Source organism: Pieris brassicae, chromosome 12, assembly GCF_905147105.1.
Source record: "Pieris brassicae chromosome 12, ilPieBrab1.1, whole genome shotgun sequence".
NCBI classification, from domain to species: Eukaryota; Metazoa; Arthropoda; class Insecta; order Lepidoptera; family Pieridae; genus Pieris; species Pieris brassicae.
This window is the reverse complement of record NC_059676.1, coordinates 3843060-3858232: the sequence shown is the minus strand read 5'-3', so window position 1 is coordinate 3858232 and position 15173 is coordinate 3843060. Positions and strand designations below refer to the sequence as shown.

The 15173-nt window shown below is 33.6% G+C and overlaps 1 protein-coding gene across 4 annotated transcripts in view; it reads left to right on the top strand.

The window, feature by feature from the left end:
- The window catches only part of LOC123717146, a 76643-nt gene extending 62127 nt beyond the window's left edge, over positions 1 to 14516 (top strand). Inside the window, exons 2-7 of one of the 4 annotated variants that reach the window (XR_006754776.1) lie at positions 5376 to 5504; positions 6714 to 7406; positions 8749 to 8847; positions 9406 to 9902; positions 10468 to 10496; positions 12930 to 13012. Coding sequence is in view for 2 of the 4 variants with exons in the window: in XM_045672992.1 (XP_045528948.1) it covers positions 5376 to 5504; positions 6714 to 7406; positions 8749 to 8847; positions 9406 to 9771; positions 12930 to 13319 (1677 nt within the window). In the remaining 2 variants the exon portion in view is untranslated. Of the gene's footprint in view, positions 1 to 5375; positions 5505 to 6713; positions 7407 to 8748; positions 8848 to 9405; positions 9903 to 10467; positions 10497 to 12929 lie in introns of all 4 variants that reach the window. The other 3 variants (XR_006754775.1, XM_045672992.1, XM_045672993.1) reach the window with 3 other exon arrangements.
- The last annotated feature ends 657 nt before the right edge of the window (positions 14517 to 15173 follow it).

Sequence of the window (15173 nt, the reverse complement as noted above, 5' to 3'; positions counted from 1 at the left end):
ACATTTCAAATATTCCCTCACGTCAGATTTATATGTTATATTAAATGAGCCGTAATTTTTAAGGGTTAAAGGCAGTTCTTGTCTAGTCAAAGTATTAGATTTAAAAATCGAACACATTAACAACAGGTGTTCGTTGCATATTCTAGAACGTTATTTACCATCAATGTCGTTCACGAAGCATATCTAAATGGACATTACGAAAGTATCATAAGCTATTTGGAATATCTACGTGCGTTTACGTATTGCGTCTCAGTGAAAAACAATTGACGGTAGTTCCGTTTTGTTATGTGATTGTGGGCCTTAATGTGTTACCGCAGAGTGTGTAACTATTACATTAGAGAGTTTAATATTCTAGCAAGCAAATGTATGCATTACAAACATATTAGAATAATATCTCCCCTGTTATTAATACTGTAATGTATGAAGAGGAACGATTTTTGTATCTTTAAAATGATACTATTAGACCGATTTTAAAAGTTCATACGATTCTACAATGCTACATTATACAGTTACATAGGCTATATTTTTTACATTTTAAAAAGCTGGTCGAATCAGCCCTGTGTTGTATAATATTTGGAAATCATACTTTAGTATGATTAGCGATCTTCAAATATTCCAATTCCGTATTTGCTTGGAAGATATCGCTTGAATTCCGTTAATTCGGTTCAAATTCACCGCTAGTATTTGTAGAACTAAGGCGATTTTTAATTGTTAGATATGGTAAAGCATATAAATCAATGAAGTTTATATTACAATTATTGAAGACAATGTTTTTGTTTAGCTTGATTTTTTATCTTCTAAAGAGACAAAACACACCGTATGTACGTTGTTGTGTTTTCGTGACGTCATAAGGAGAAGTGAAAAATTCAATTATAAAATATTCTTCTTAATAATAAATTGAATTAATATATATCAGGTTTGTCGTATTTGTACATACAATATTTTGATGAATTTACAATAAGTTTATGAGTTTTTCCAAATATATTACGTATGTATTTGGAATAATTAATATTAAATTATAAAAATATTAATTAATTAAGTAGCCTTTATATTTTGGAATTTAATAATTCTTTAATTTAGGATAATCGCATTTATAATAAAATATTTTATTTAATCCAGTATTTTTGAGTATATCGTGACAAAATGCAAGTCTTTTTAAAAAATACTGTTAGTATATAAAAATATATTTGTAACTATTTCTTTTCGGTTTTTGTCGCTCCAAGTGTGTTTGGGTTGGGCTGTTATCACATTATTTCACAACCAAAAATATAAAAACACTTGAAAACAAAGCCTATTATCAGATGTGACAAGGTTGTTATCAGCACTTGATACCTGCGACATTTTGTTTTGACTATCTATGATAACAATGAAATTCGCATTTCGGCATATGCAATTAATCATTCTCCGCAGAACCTTCCATATTAACCTATTATATTTTTCATACCCTCTTAATATAATTAACAATAAATACATTTAATCATGTTAGACAAGATAAGTCAATTAAAATATGGAAAATGGAAATTACAAAATGCTAGAAATGTATTTAATAACAACAATATTTCTATTTATTGATCTTGTCCAAAAGAAGTAAATGTATTAAAGGTATCTTATCTTATTTATATCTTCATACCTGAAGAGAATTTATTATTGTTGAAAATATGAATATGAAAATGATGTATGTTCTACACACATTATTGTGAGTGATGTGTGATTTTCATAATTATGTAATTACCTTTTTATTTATATAAAATTACATAATTTCCTCGGTAGTTAAAAGTTATATATGATTTTAATAAAGTATATACCGGCTAGTCAGTCGACTTAGGATCAGTAGTTATTGGTATGGTCCCCCAGTTAACAAATAGTTGAATTAAATAAATGTTATGGTCCAATAATTATTTGTATTATTGCATTAATTAATTATAATCTACACTTATATTATAAGGAGATAAAGTCTGTGAGGTTGTAAGGCGTAATCTCTGGATCTATTTAATCAATTTTTGATCTAACCAATAGAAAGTTATAATAAAAAATAATTTGGTAATTTTTGAATGTTATATATATGTTATACACTCGAAAAATTTAAATACTTTTTGGTAGGTGGTGCTCGGATTAAAGTAAGTCGGAGAATAAACTGTAGAACGAAAACGTTTCTTACGCTCGCTGCCTTTACAATATATGATTGAGGGCTAGAGGAATCTACAAATTCCTCTAGTTTAAATTTATTTTATTTAAATTAATAATGCCGACATATGTCTTATGTCTAATTTTTATATTATATATAAAAGGCAAACTCAAAAACTTGTGCACAAAATCTAGAATGATTCCTAAGGAATGTCACGTCGAATCAAGCCAAGCTATGGTGGTTGCTAGTTATTAATAATAGTATTAATGGTTTTATCTTAACCACTGTTATAAGACCTGTGACATACAGTATAACATAGCCCAGAGTACGCCGTTGCTCTGATATATATTTCAGGCACTTAGTGAATTAGAGAAACAAATATTTTGTCAGTTAAGAAACGCAAAAGTCATTTCTTAACCCAATTAACACTAATGTATCCTGTTGAATACAAAAATAAGTTTTTAAGTTAAACAGTTATGAAGCATAATAAGCAAGTTAGATATTTCGTATGATTACTTCATAAATGATTGTAGCTAATAACAGAGTTGTTTAGAATTGTAAGCGAAACGGCAATTTAGAATTAACATAATCGTATGTATTCAGCTAGACTTGCAACTTTCGTTACATATTTTACTGGTAACAACCCCCCAAGCATGGCTCCCAAGTCATTAATGCTTGCTCAATACCATAAAGAATAAATAATTCTAAAATTATAGTTACTAAAAGTATTTAATAATAATAATAAAAGCCCGTTAAATTTTGAATCATTACAAAAGTAGAATAATACAGCTTTCTTCTTGTTATCCTAATATAGGATTATTACCCTTTCTTCAGTACCGTTCATCAGAACCCGTTCACGGGTAAAGGCATCCTCCAGCCTTTTCCATATACCTCTGCCCATGGCTTTCTTTCTCCATTCGCTCCTGACACTTCTATTTCTTCTACTCACCTTTTTTTGGGGGGCCCTCTTTTCCTCCTTCCCTTTGGACGGTTCCATATAGTTGTCTATAATACTAATCTACGTCGAATTTTTTGTTCTTCGGTATTTTGAAGTCGTTTAAAATTAGTTAAGTCGCGTCTTCACGATTCGCAAGTGCCTTTTCAAAATGGATAACACGTTAATGATTTCCACTCACACTGCTAATTTGTGCTGCTCTCGTACTTAACTACGGGCTAAATCGACGTTCTACAGCAATTACAATTGAAAACACAACCGTCAATCGAATCACGACTTGTTTCATCAATCGTTTAAACGATTTCAATTGAAAAATAGGAATCAATTTACGGTAATAAGAAACGCGGTCAGTTTAACGTATACAGTGAAGTTATTCGAAATGTGTTTTTTGAATTTGGAATACATTAAGCGTTGTTACCGATGACATGGATTATTCGAAAATTTACTTTAAAAAAAAACTTAAATGAGTCAAATTGACTTTTCCTTTTTTTTTGTCATAGATAATTTATCTTGATTTATATCTCTGTCAATTAGATAATTTTTGATCTATGGTCACCAGGTGATAGATAATTAATTGGAGAATTGATCGATAAAAGTGTGCTGTGCTAGTTAAATTGGTATGTATTTACATACGCGACGCGACATAAGCGACGTCACAAGCGTAATTAATAAGCAATTATTGTTATTCCTATTCAAATTTGATTGTGTTAGTCATGTCTACTGGTGAATTCTTTTATACTCGTCCACGTATAAAAGAATTGGAGCCGTCTACTATTGCAGTCTGTGAGTAATGTTCGAAACGTATTTATTAATAAGTAAACGTGATCCATACAACATAAACACAATATATAACAAAAAATATATACAAGTTATAATTATAGAAGTGTCCTTGAATTCTTTGACAGATAAGACTTTTATTAAATACAACTAAAATAAAGAGAAATACAATAATAGACACGATAAATTATTACGCAGCAAATTAAGAGTACTTAAAAGATAGAACAATTACAACAACGATTTTAAAAGGTGCTTAAAAGCACGAAATCTTATAAAAAGAAAAAGTGAGTGTTATAGTTATAGTTACACATTCTATGAAATAGATGATAAAAGAATCAAACAATTACCTAATTCTTATTGAAAAGTGTTAAACAAACATTCTTCATTTACCCGAAATATTAAGGAGCTACAGGTCCCAACTGGAAGATTTCTGCAGTAAGATAGTGAAATGCTTCACGCACTGCAAAAGGTTAGCGGAGGCGAAACGACGGGCTGGGGGCCCGTCTATGAAAATAGAATAGGAATTGTGATATATATACATATAGTAGGAAATTTCTTAATATTTATCTTTACACAAAATATGTGTATAAAATAACGTCCAGCACAAGAGTGGAGGATATTGAGAAATATATGTCATTTATTCATATATGTATATGAAAAATCTTATATTATCTTCGCGCTTTTGGTTAATCTTAACTCCATTTTGAACATTATTTTATATACCTAGAGTATCCTATAGTAAATTTAAAGTTATTTTATAATCGCTGATAAATGATACTGACCGATCAAACATACTGTGTCACCTTTTACTTTAAAGAATTTGAATATTTTGACAACGTCGTTTCTGGATTATTGAAACTTATTGATCACAAAATGACGCATAAGTAAATTTGATAGCTTGAGCCGGTGTTTGGTTTTCCCAAGTAAATCCTCTTATACTGGTATTTTTTATACTCTGAAACAAATGACCCAAGTTTTTATGGAAAATAATGGATCATTATAGTGAGGCGAATGACGCCGTTTTATTATTTTTTTCTAAGGATTAGGCAGAGACCACGTGTCTCCACTTGCTACAGTCCTGACACTTGTCTCACTTCATCCATGACATGCATCATGCATGCTCGTCTGTTATGGGTACTATTAACTGGTTCCTTCTCTAGTCAGGTCGACCATTTGTTCCAGATACGTACGAAAAGGCCTACCCAATTCTACTTGACCATCCACGGTTTTCTTGTATATTCTTTATTCTTATTTCATCAAATTCTAAGTTCCAGTAACTAGGACATAATTCACCTCCTAGTATTAGTTTAGGGTGATCTTACTTACAGGTAGAAACTAAGGGTAAGATTCAGAGTAAACTTAGCGCTAAGTATGACTTCCGTATATCAAAATCCCCTTTTTAAATTAACCCCCTAAGCGTATCACCTAATGAGGGGTTTGAAGTACGAGTAGGCTATAATGACCTGGTTAGGATGAATGTTTATTCTCTGTAATTAATTTTTATATATTGTATTTCAGACGGGCGGTGCGGACAGCGCAAGCGGCGGGTCTGGCGGCTCGGGCATGGAGTGCATGCAGTTGCGCTCGCCGCCTGGACCATTCCACTACCTCATCTCGGAGCAAGTTAAATCCCTCGTCGCACTTCAGGTCGGTCCATATTACACTTCATATGAATAACGCTATAAGCAGTAGAAAAAACGGCACTCATCCCTGAGGTCGTAGGTCCTATTCCCAGCTGTTCCCAAATTGACTTTCTACTCGCTACGGTGAAGGAAAACATCGGCATACCTTCGACCCAAAAAGTCGACAGCGTGTGTGGCACAGTAGGCTACTTGCTAACTAGAATACAAATGATCACGAAATAGATACAGCAGTCCAGAATGAGGCCCAGACTTATACTTACTTTAAAGTAGTTTAAAATTAATGAGATGGTTACAATCTATTTGTATTGTTAAAGTATATACGAGTTGGTAGTGTCCAACTGTATGACACCCCGATATTAAGCACATTGGTATAAGACAAATCTATAGACGTAGCTAAATGCATAAAAGAACGCGTTTTACTGTGACTATAATGTTATCAGATGTTGCAATCTAATCTTGACATAAACAGCATTGTATTCAGTGTCGCGTCTGTACAGGTAGTACATATTTTATAGCAATTGTTTTACGTATGCTTGGACGCAAACAATCTATCTATGCACAGAAAAGCAACATCTTAATATATATAAATCTCCTGTCACGATGTTTGTCCGCGATGGACTCCTAAACTACTTAACCGATTTTAAATTAAATTGGCATACTGTGAGCAGTCTGGTCCAACGTAAGAGATAGGATAGCTTAGATCTTTAATTATAGACGCAATTTTATTTTTTGCAAATTATTTGTCTATAATTAATTGACAGTCAAAATTATCTGTTAACTCCAAAAGATTCTAACAGATGTCGATACTTTTCGACTGGATTGAGCAAGTAATCAATAGATGGAACTGCTATGGTAAACCGACAAACGTGTCAAATAAGCTACAATTCAATATCATGATTACCACGTGTTATCGAGGCTAAAGTTTAAATTAAATTTATTTTGTAGTAAACGAAATACCGTGAAATTAAATTATTTCTACTTTTTAATTTTTGGTGTTAGCATAGCCAACCACGTGTTACTTAGACCGGAGTGTAAATCAAATTCAAATTATCAAATTATTCGATAATACAGTGAAATTATTCTTTCGTGTCACGGTATTAAACTAAAACCACATTAAGGAGAAACGAAGTTCGCGGGGGCAGCTAGTATTATATATATATATATATAATTTGATTTTGTAACATAATTTAAAAGTTTAACTTAAAATTTTCAGGAACTCCAGAATGAGGTCGGCGCTCTTCTTGAATTCCGCGACCTCGTCATCGAGACGTTTCCCAACTTACGCTCGAAAATGGCGCCTTCTACGCCGGCCAGTGGCACCCGGCGAGATTGGGAACCTGGCGTGCGCGTACGACGCAAACTTGCGGCTGGCAGCAGTGACTCAACCCGCGCCAAACCCCAACCGTCCGTGCAGGACTCCGGCTTCAGCACCGAGACCTCTTGTAGCAAAGACGCCCATTCTTCAGCTTCAGCGCCATCCGCATCGCGTTCTCGCCCCGTCGAAGACGAATTATGGGCGCTGCTTGACGTCATCCAACGCAAGGGATCCCGGCTGCGAGATGAGGCGGAATTACTTAGAGGGGAACTCGATGAGAGGCAGTCGGATACGGCGGAAGAGTCGTTTGCCCGCCACTTGTCACATGGTTGTGCGGATGCAGATGTTGTGAGACTGAGGAGTGAAAGAGATGCACTGTTAGCTCGCGCCGCTCAGCTCGAAGCATTAGCGGCGACCACTCCTCCTCCAGTACTCACCACACCGTTAGGAAGACTCGACACCACGTTAGAGACTCCACATAGACCTCCTAGAGTCTCTATCACGGATAAAAAGAAGTTCACGGCGATTCTCCAAGAGAGTAATCCTGTCGAACTGAGAAGACAACTACTATACTCCATCGTACAGAATCAGGTGAGAGATGAGTTTTTTTGTTGGTATGGTTAAATTGTTACGAGAGTAATAGAGAGTGAATTTTAATTGACGTTATGTAACTAGAGTACATTATTATCAATGACCAAGTCAACGTAATAGACGCAATTGCAAAGACTCATGATGACATGTCGAAATTTCATATAGTCATTTTGTATATGATCAGTGTTTGCACTGCGTTTTCTAATATGAATTACAAGTTGCAATAGAAACTTTCGCTTTTGACACGAAAATTTCATATAATTCATTTGTTTCTATAATTCCCATAGAAATTTACGCAATGTAAAAAAAGGTGTAACAATTGTCAACGACCGCTCCTAATTGCATTTCTAGTGAGGTAACAGTACGTGCGGGTGATAGGGCTGTTATGCATTTAACACAAATCTTTATTTTGATATTTTTTATATTTATTGCTCACTTAAGCTTATCAAATACGATAGTTAACTTTCTGTGTCTCGAATTTATCATTTTTATATTCGTTCCTAATCTTAATAAAACTGTCATTGAAATGTTATTATTATCCGAGTAATTCACACAGTCAAAATACATAAACATAAAACTAGAAAGACTCGTAATCTATTTTGGCTGTTGTCTATGACCAAATTCTCTAGATAAACTCCGAAAAATAAACTCCTATCTTATTTATTCACTATAACATTGTTAACACTCAGACGTAAGACTTGAATAAAGTGTGACATTTGACACCTTGCAAGGAGCCAGCCCTGGTCCGTTTTGCTAACGAGGTGGCAATGACGTAATCTGCTTTCGGCAAAATTATTCGGAACAGTGGAATTAATGGACCGCGGTGGGACTTATTCAAGCATCACCATTAGCACGATGTACACAACGTGCTTGAATTCACCTTTAATGACTGCCTAGTGTCATAAATTCTCTTGTCTTTGGAACGGTCTTATAGTAACACTATTCGCGATATCTACTTCTGAGACTACTGAGCGTTGGGCGTTCCTTTTATTTCTGACGATACAAAATTATTCATTACTTACTTCCAGTTCTAAAAGTCTTTTACTTCTTCTTCTTGTCTTTAGTTACCAATGTCTGTTTTCAATTCTGTGAAACGGATGTCGTTTTGGACAATTTTCTTAAGTATGTCAACTTGAACTTGTATGTCAAAGTTGATAGTAGGTATGCTCGCTATCGTATGTACTATCCTGGCACTTTCAACGCTTATAAACCCATTAAGCGAAGTAATAAGATGGCATAATAGGTTTATATATTGTATTTGTATTTTTTACATATTAAGCTGATAAACGTGAGTGAATATAAATTATTTTGGTGTCTAATTTATAATTTGGTGATATTTCAGGTGTACAGTGAGCAGCTAAAGCGAGCCGCCGAACAGCGTTCGATGCTGATGGAAAAGCTCGACAGGGCAAACGAGCATAACGAAGATTTGAAATTTAGGGTAAGAAAATATATTTAAAACTCAGATTCTGAAAATGTTGAATTCACATTGTACGCAATAAATTTCGTTGGTACGTTGGAATCACATTGCGTACCCAAGCACTCTTTATTTATTGTAGAGTTTAACTGTAATTGCAGTACGGACCTATCTCTTCTAACTCCTTTACATATTTAAGTAAAAAATTGTATTTTTAAAACAATTCTTCATTATTTATAAACGAAGTCTGTGACGTCGAACCCCGTTCATGAAATAATCATAACGTCATCAACGCAGGTACAATAAATGACGCGTCATTCAGTGATAAATTTATCGATAACTGGATAGGGTAAGCCACGATCAAATTCCGATCTCTATCACTAATTATATCGATAAAAGTTTTTGTTCACTTTTACGCTTGTAATTAATTGCCGTTTCATTTTCACTTTTATCTGCTTTGACATTATCAATTCATTGGTTAACGCTGTATTAAAGGCTGTTACACAATATATAATAAAATGCATTTTGGATCTTGCAAGCTTTGGATATAGAATCTAGCTTAAACACCATTAAACATTTCAGCTCGAAGAGAAGAGTGTAGAGCTAGACAGCATGAAATCTAAACTTCAGAAGAATGGTAGCGAGAGTCTAGAACGTCGCGATCATAATAGCATGCGCGACATGGAGCCTCTGAACATGCCCGATGAGGCCAAAATTTCTGAGACGCCGCGCCGCAAGCCTAGCAAGATCCCACTCCACACGGCTCACAAGGGGGCAGCACCGCGGCCCCCGCTGCCATCGGCGCCCCCCCGGCCATCCTCGGCCCACAGCAGCCGATCGGCGAGGTCGACCACCTCAGCTCGCAGCCGGACCTCAAGGGACACATCGACGGTCAGCCGAAAGGAACACAAGTCCGCCGTTCCCGTCCGACGGACGCCGGACAACAAGGTTCGGCAATTCTGGAACAACTGGTTCCCCTTCACCGATCGAAACTAACAGTGCCCTCTAGTGCTAATACCCGTGTGATTGCACCCGTGATATAACGGTAACGGTCGCCGCGACATGCCATTATGTCGATCGTAAGTTTTCTTTTCATTTTGATTTTTTTTTCTGTGCTGGAAAGGTGGTTTTGTTGGTAAATTTTCATTTAAAAAAAATTTGGTACCGACATCAACGAGGGTAGACAACTAAGTGTAACCTTTTTGCTTGTAATACAAGCAAAAATGTATGTTCAATTGGTTCAAACAAAGTGTTGAAGTCCGAGATATTTTGATATCATATAATAGGTAATCATAGGAAAAAGCAAAATCACCTTTAACCACAGTGATGTAGTTATAGTTGCTTCCGATCATAAGTAGAATAAAGCATGGTACTAACGAAACTAACTTTCATTCTCATACTCTCCATTGTTCTAACTTTCATGATAAGGTAAGTATGGTTTTTGTTTAAAATTTGTCTTATAATTTTGTGATAAAATGTTTGTAATTAAATAATTTAAATTAATAATTTGTTCTTAAATTAATAATTTGTTCTGAAGTGAATAATTTGTTCTCAAATTAATAAATTGTTTTGAAATTAATAATATGTTCTGAAATGATAATTTAAATGTATTTGAAAATATTATTTAATTTATTTTATTTGCAGTGTCTTCCTCTGTGCAACAGCTTTAAGTGGTATGGGTTTAGTACATTGTTTTTTTAATATTATATGAGTTTGCTTGCTTGACACCCTCGCTTTTTTGTTTAACTAACCATTTTTACAGTATGTAACAAAAACCTTTTTCAGTACAATTTACTTTTAATTCTCGAATTCGTCTCTTTTTGTCAAATTGTGTTTACGCTGTGACCAAAAGAGACAGACAATTTATTAAAGGTTTCAATTCGACACATATATTTTTATTCTTTGGTGTCCTATAAATAATATAACACTCATTCTGGATATATATTCCATTGGTTTTTAATACATACTGTGTGAATAATAAAATACTTTATAACAAAATTTGAGCTTGAATTTTAACTATTTTTATGTACCTTTTATTACACTTTAGGTATTACATTTATTTAGTATATAAATTATGCATAAAAGTTTTAAATTGCACTTAAATATCACCTCATTTCACTATGCTTATATATAGTTTTATTATTATATATTTAATTATATTGACATAGTGGCATATCGGCTACTAACCAAGTCACTTCAAACACTTGGCTGATGCACTGTTGGATAAAAATAATCCCTTTCTTCATAAGTAATTTTACTTTAAAGTACTCATTTCCCCGTCGAAAGCTACGAAGATCAGTGCCCGTACTCTATAACTCAATAGTGAAGTTAATATAGCAGTTTTGGCCTATTGGTTACAGCGAGCCACTTTCATCCCTGAGGTCTTATGTTAAACCCCCCAGCGCCAATGGACTATATATACTGGTTTATAAGGAAGGAAACACGGCATGCCTTAGTTCCAAAAAATCGACGGCATGTGTCAGTCACGGATGGCTCATCACTTGTCTATTAGACAAAACAAATGGTCACAGAGACAGAAATGTCAGGAACAGACCTAAAGAATGTAGCGCTCGGTTCTTTTTTAATTTGGAATTGGAAAAGTTCAATATCTTCAATCTTGGATTTATACATATTTGGAAACGATGCAGATATTCGTCAAGTTAGCTAATGCTCAACATAGATGGCGCAATTTGCATAAGAAATTAATAATTTTATGTAATAAAATAACATATAGTGTTTATCAATCTCTTAGATCCGTATTCTAACTTGTATCTCAAGTTGCAATTTTGCCTTGAGCGCTGTCAAATATGTCGAACTAAACACATAAATAAAAGGATTTGACAGCTCTAGATTTAAGTTTGATTGACATTATAATACATGCATTAATTATGTACATTTGCAATTTTTTTTAATAAGAAATTGGGTTTCTGGCAATTATTATTAGTTTCATTATTGAGAATTACAGAGTACAGGCACAAGATGGTGAGAATTTTAAACGAATGATGTAAGAGGAAACGTACGGTTTGATTGTAATTGGTCAAACAGACGTAACGTGACGGATCGTGACGTCACCATCAAACGAATCGCACAATCGTTTCGTTTAATTGAGGAGAATTCTTGTTCGTTCTAGGGTCTTGATTTGTTTTTCTATAAATTATATATTGTTTTTAAGTCTAATTACAGACACGCGATACAATCCATCTTTCCGCTGACCAATCACAATCAAACGACGTCGTTTCGTAGTTCCCTTTTACATTCTCAACTAATTAAAAATTTACTGGTTTTGTTTAATTGAATAAAAACAATATATTTGTTATATGTTGGGTTTTTAAGGAATTAATTCTTTCTACCGAATGAACCGTAAATTACGTTTATACGTTTAAAAAATAAACAATATGTACTACGTCCACTAGGTAGACGTAACATGTCACATAACACAGCTTAAAAATCCAAGTTTCTCACGTTTTGCACAGATAGTTGTGTTGTATTAGTGTACTTGGAAGACTTAACAGAGCATGTGTGTGAGTGATGTATTTTAACATAAGGTACTGTATTTAAATCATGTTACATCAAAAACCGGTAAACCGATTGAATGAAATTGTCCGAGGACTTTAAAGAATGAAAATTTAAATAATACTTTTTTATTGTATATCTATATTATTTCATATATTTACCACTGATAACGAATATGCTATTTGTTATATGTTTATGAGGGTTAATATTCTGGAAATTTGTAATGTTTGTATCTCTTTTATACACTCTTTTATAATATTTGACATGTTTAACGAACATTAACATAACTAATTCAAACTAACACGACTATCAAACTACTGTTAAAGGTTTTGCAGAATTTAGTTATAAGAAAATCGTTAAAAATGAACGTTTTAGAAGAAATTTTAAAGTTTGTTCAACCCTACATCGGAAACCTTGATTTAAAATAATCATATCATACTGCTTTAATGTCTCTTTTCGCTCAAGCATTTGGACTGTGTGATAGAAAGAGACGGAAGTATTTGAATTGAAACAGTGCGAATAGATTATTCAATAAGAGGTTTTCTAGTAATTGTTGCTTTTATATACGTAATAATGATTTAATTTTCCTACAGAAGCAAGATGTGCATGTGGAAGTCAGTAGTGAGGCTGACCGCTACCGAGATTCCCTTGACGCAAAGCGGATCGAAGCTGGCACCCAATTGGTGGCCGAATATCTAGCCAGAACCGATCGCTTGGCGCCTCTATTCCCCAAACTACACACGGTGAGAACACGGCCCCTACCAGAAAACCTCCTGCAGGATTGCCGGATCGCCTACGAAACCCCACAGAACTTAGCACTTGAGTTATCGAAGAGCATTCTATACGACAACTCAGACTCGATCGACCTGAAAACTCTGAATATTAATTCCGACGCGACACTGTGGGACGGCAAACCTCAACAGTACTTTGAAAGTATGAATGAGAATTTGAGGGAATTCGATGATGATTCACTCGCTTCCTAAGTGAGTCTAAAGTTAATTAATAATCTGTGCAATCATAGATTGTAATCTGTGGAACTTCGCCCATAGATATTAAAATGTTTATGATTTTTAAATGTTTCGAATATTAATGGTGGGCGCGCGAGTGTAAGACAAAAATGCTATAATTGAACTGATTGAACTGCATTTGCTTGTTTTTTTATGAATTTTCAGCATGTTTGTACAAAAATTTCGAATTTTTCTGTATGTTTTTTTTTAATGCGTTGGTGAATTCTCTGTATATAGTAATATCTGTGATAATTTCACATTATTGGTTTTATGAATGTGTATGGAATTAATTTAAAATTATTCTTTATTTGCGGATGTTAATTGGTGTTAGATAAATTTATGAATTACCAATATGAGATAATTTTTTCAATATATGCAGTCATTCCTAAGCCTTTGGCTAGACTGTAAAGAGTATGATTGAACGAGGAAGGCTGTGATATAGCGTAAATGCTATCACTATTAGAGGTCGAATAAATTATAAGTATATTCGTAAGCTGTCGCATAAGAAAAAAGTTAAATCTGTATGCCTGTAAAAAAGCTAAATTCATAAATTATAATATAAGTATGATTAAATGTTTTAGACAATTTGAATTGTTCGTCAAAAAGATTAGTGAGAATTTCTTTAACATCTATTGTGCTATGAAACAGCTTACAGAATAACGGTGACACGGTAGCTTCGTTATCTAGCTTAACGTCCAAACGTCCATGAGTCCTTTACGACTTTATAGTTGGCTATTTAAAGGCTATTTCTTTTTCTACTAAAATATCAAAAAATTCGGCGATGCCTAACTATAATAATCATTTTGAAATGTTAGACAAACTAAAGTGTTTTAGGTACACCCTAATTTTTTTTTTTTTTTTTTTAAATTTAACGCTGAACTAGTGAAAAAGAAATAGGCTAAGCTTGTTAACACGTAGGAGACTGATTTTGTATAAAGACATGTTTACCAATAAAAAAACTCCATTAAGATATCCTAATTATGATTTTTATTGTAAATTGCTCTTTTTTGTTTAATGCTGTAAGTAATATTCCATTTCTTCGACTGTATTTTATGTAAATTAAGAACTAATTTAGCAAAATTTAAGATTAAATGTACAGCTTCATGCTATGTAAATTATTAAGAAAATATATAAATTTAAGTCATTTATGATGGACTTGTGTAAAGTTGTACAGAAATCATATCATTATATACAAATTACTTAAATAAATTGTTCATATCAATTTTTGTTTTATTTCAAACTAATGATCATTTTCAGCTTCGTCTGAAACTGGACAACGCCTCAGAGGGGGAGACGTATTCTCTCGGGGTGTACTTTCGGGGGAAATTATTAATTGCACATCAAATAAATCGCATATCAATATATTTTCCTCATTTTTATGCTTTTTTACATCAATTAAATTACTTCACTACAAATAAACTAAATGTTTAACAAAACAAGTACTGCAGATAATTCGGAAATATACATCAGCATGACATAACTTTTTTCCTCATAATGCGAAACAAATATTTTTTTTTAGGTACAAAAATACTGCATGCTTATCATAAATACTGACTGCACAGTAAATTAACCAGAGCGCATGTAGATGTTACTCGTTGTCATAGCAAAATAACTATCCAAGTAGCATTACATTAAGCACCACAAAACTTGCTCATCATATTTGTCGTAATTTTCCGACATGCTGGGCAAATTGTATAATATTATAGCAACAATTTCTTTTTTCATTGCATTTGTCGGGAGTTAATTTTCCGTCAGTGTTGTTTTACGCAATTCGCGTACATTAGTTTGGGGTTCTCATTTGTTTGTTTATATAGCAAGCCCCGCCTTAAT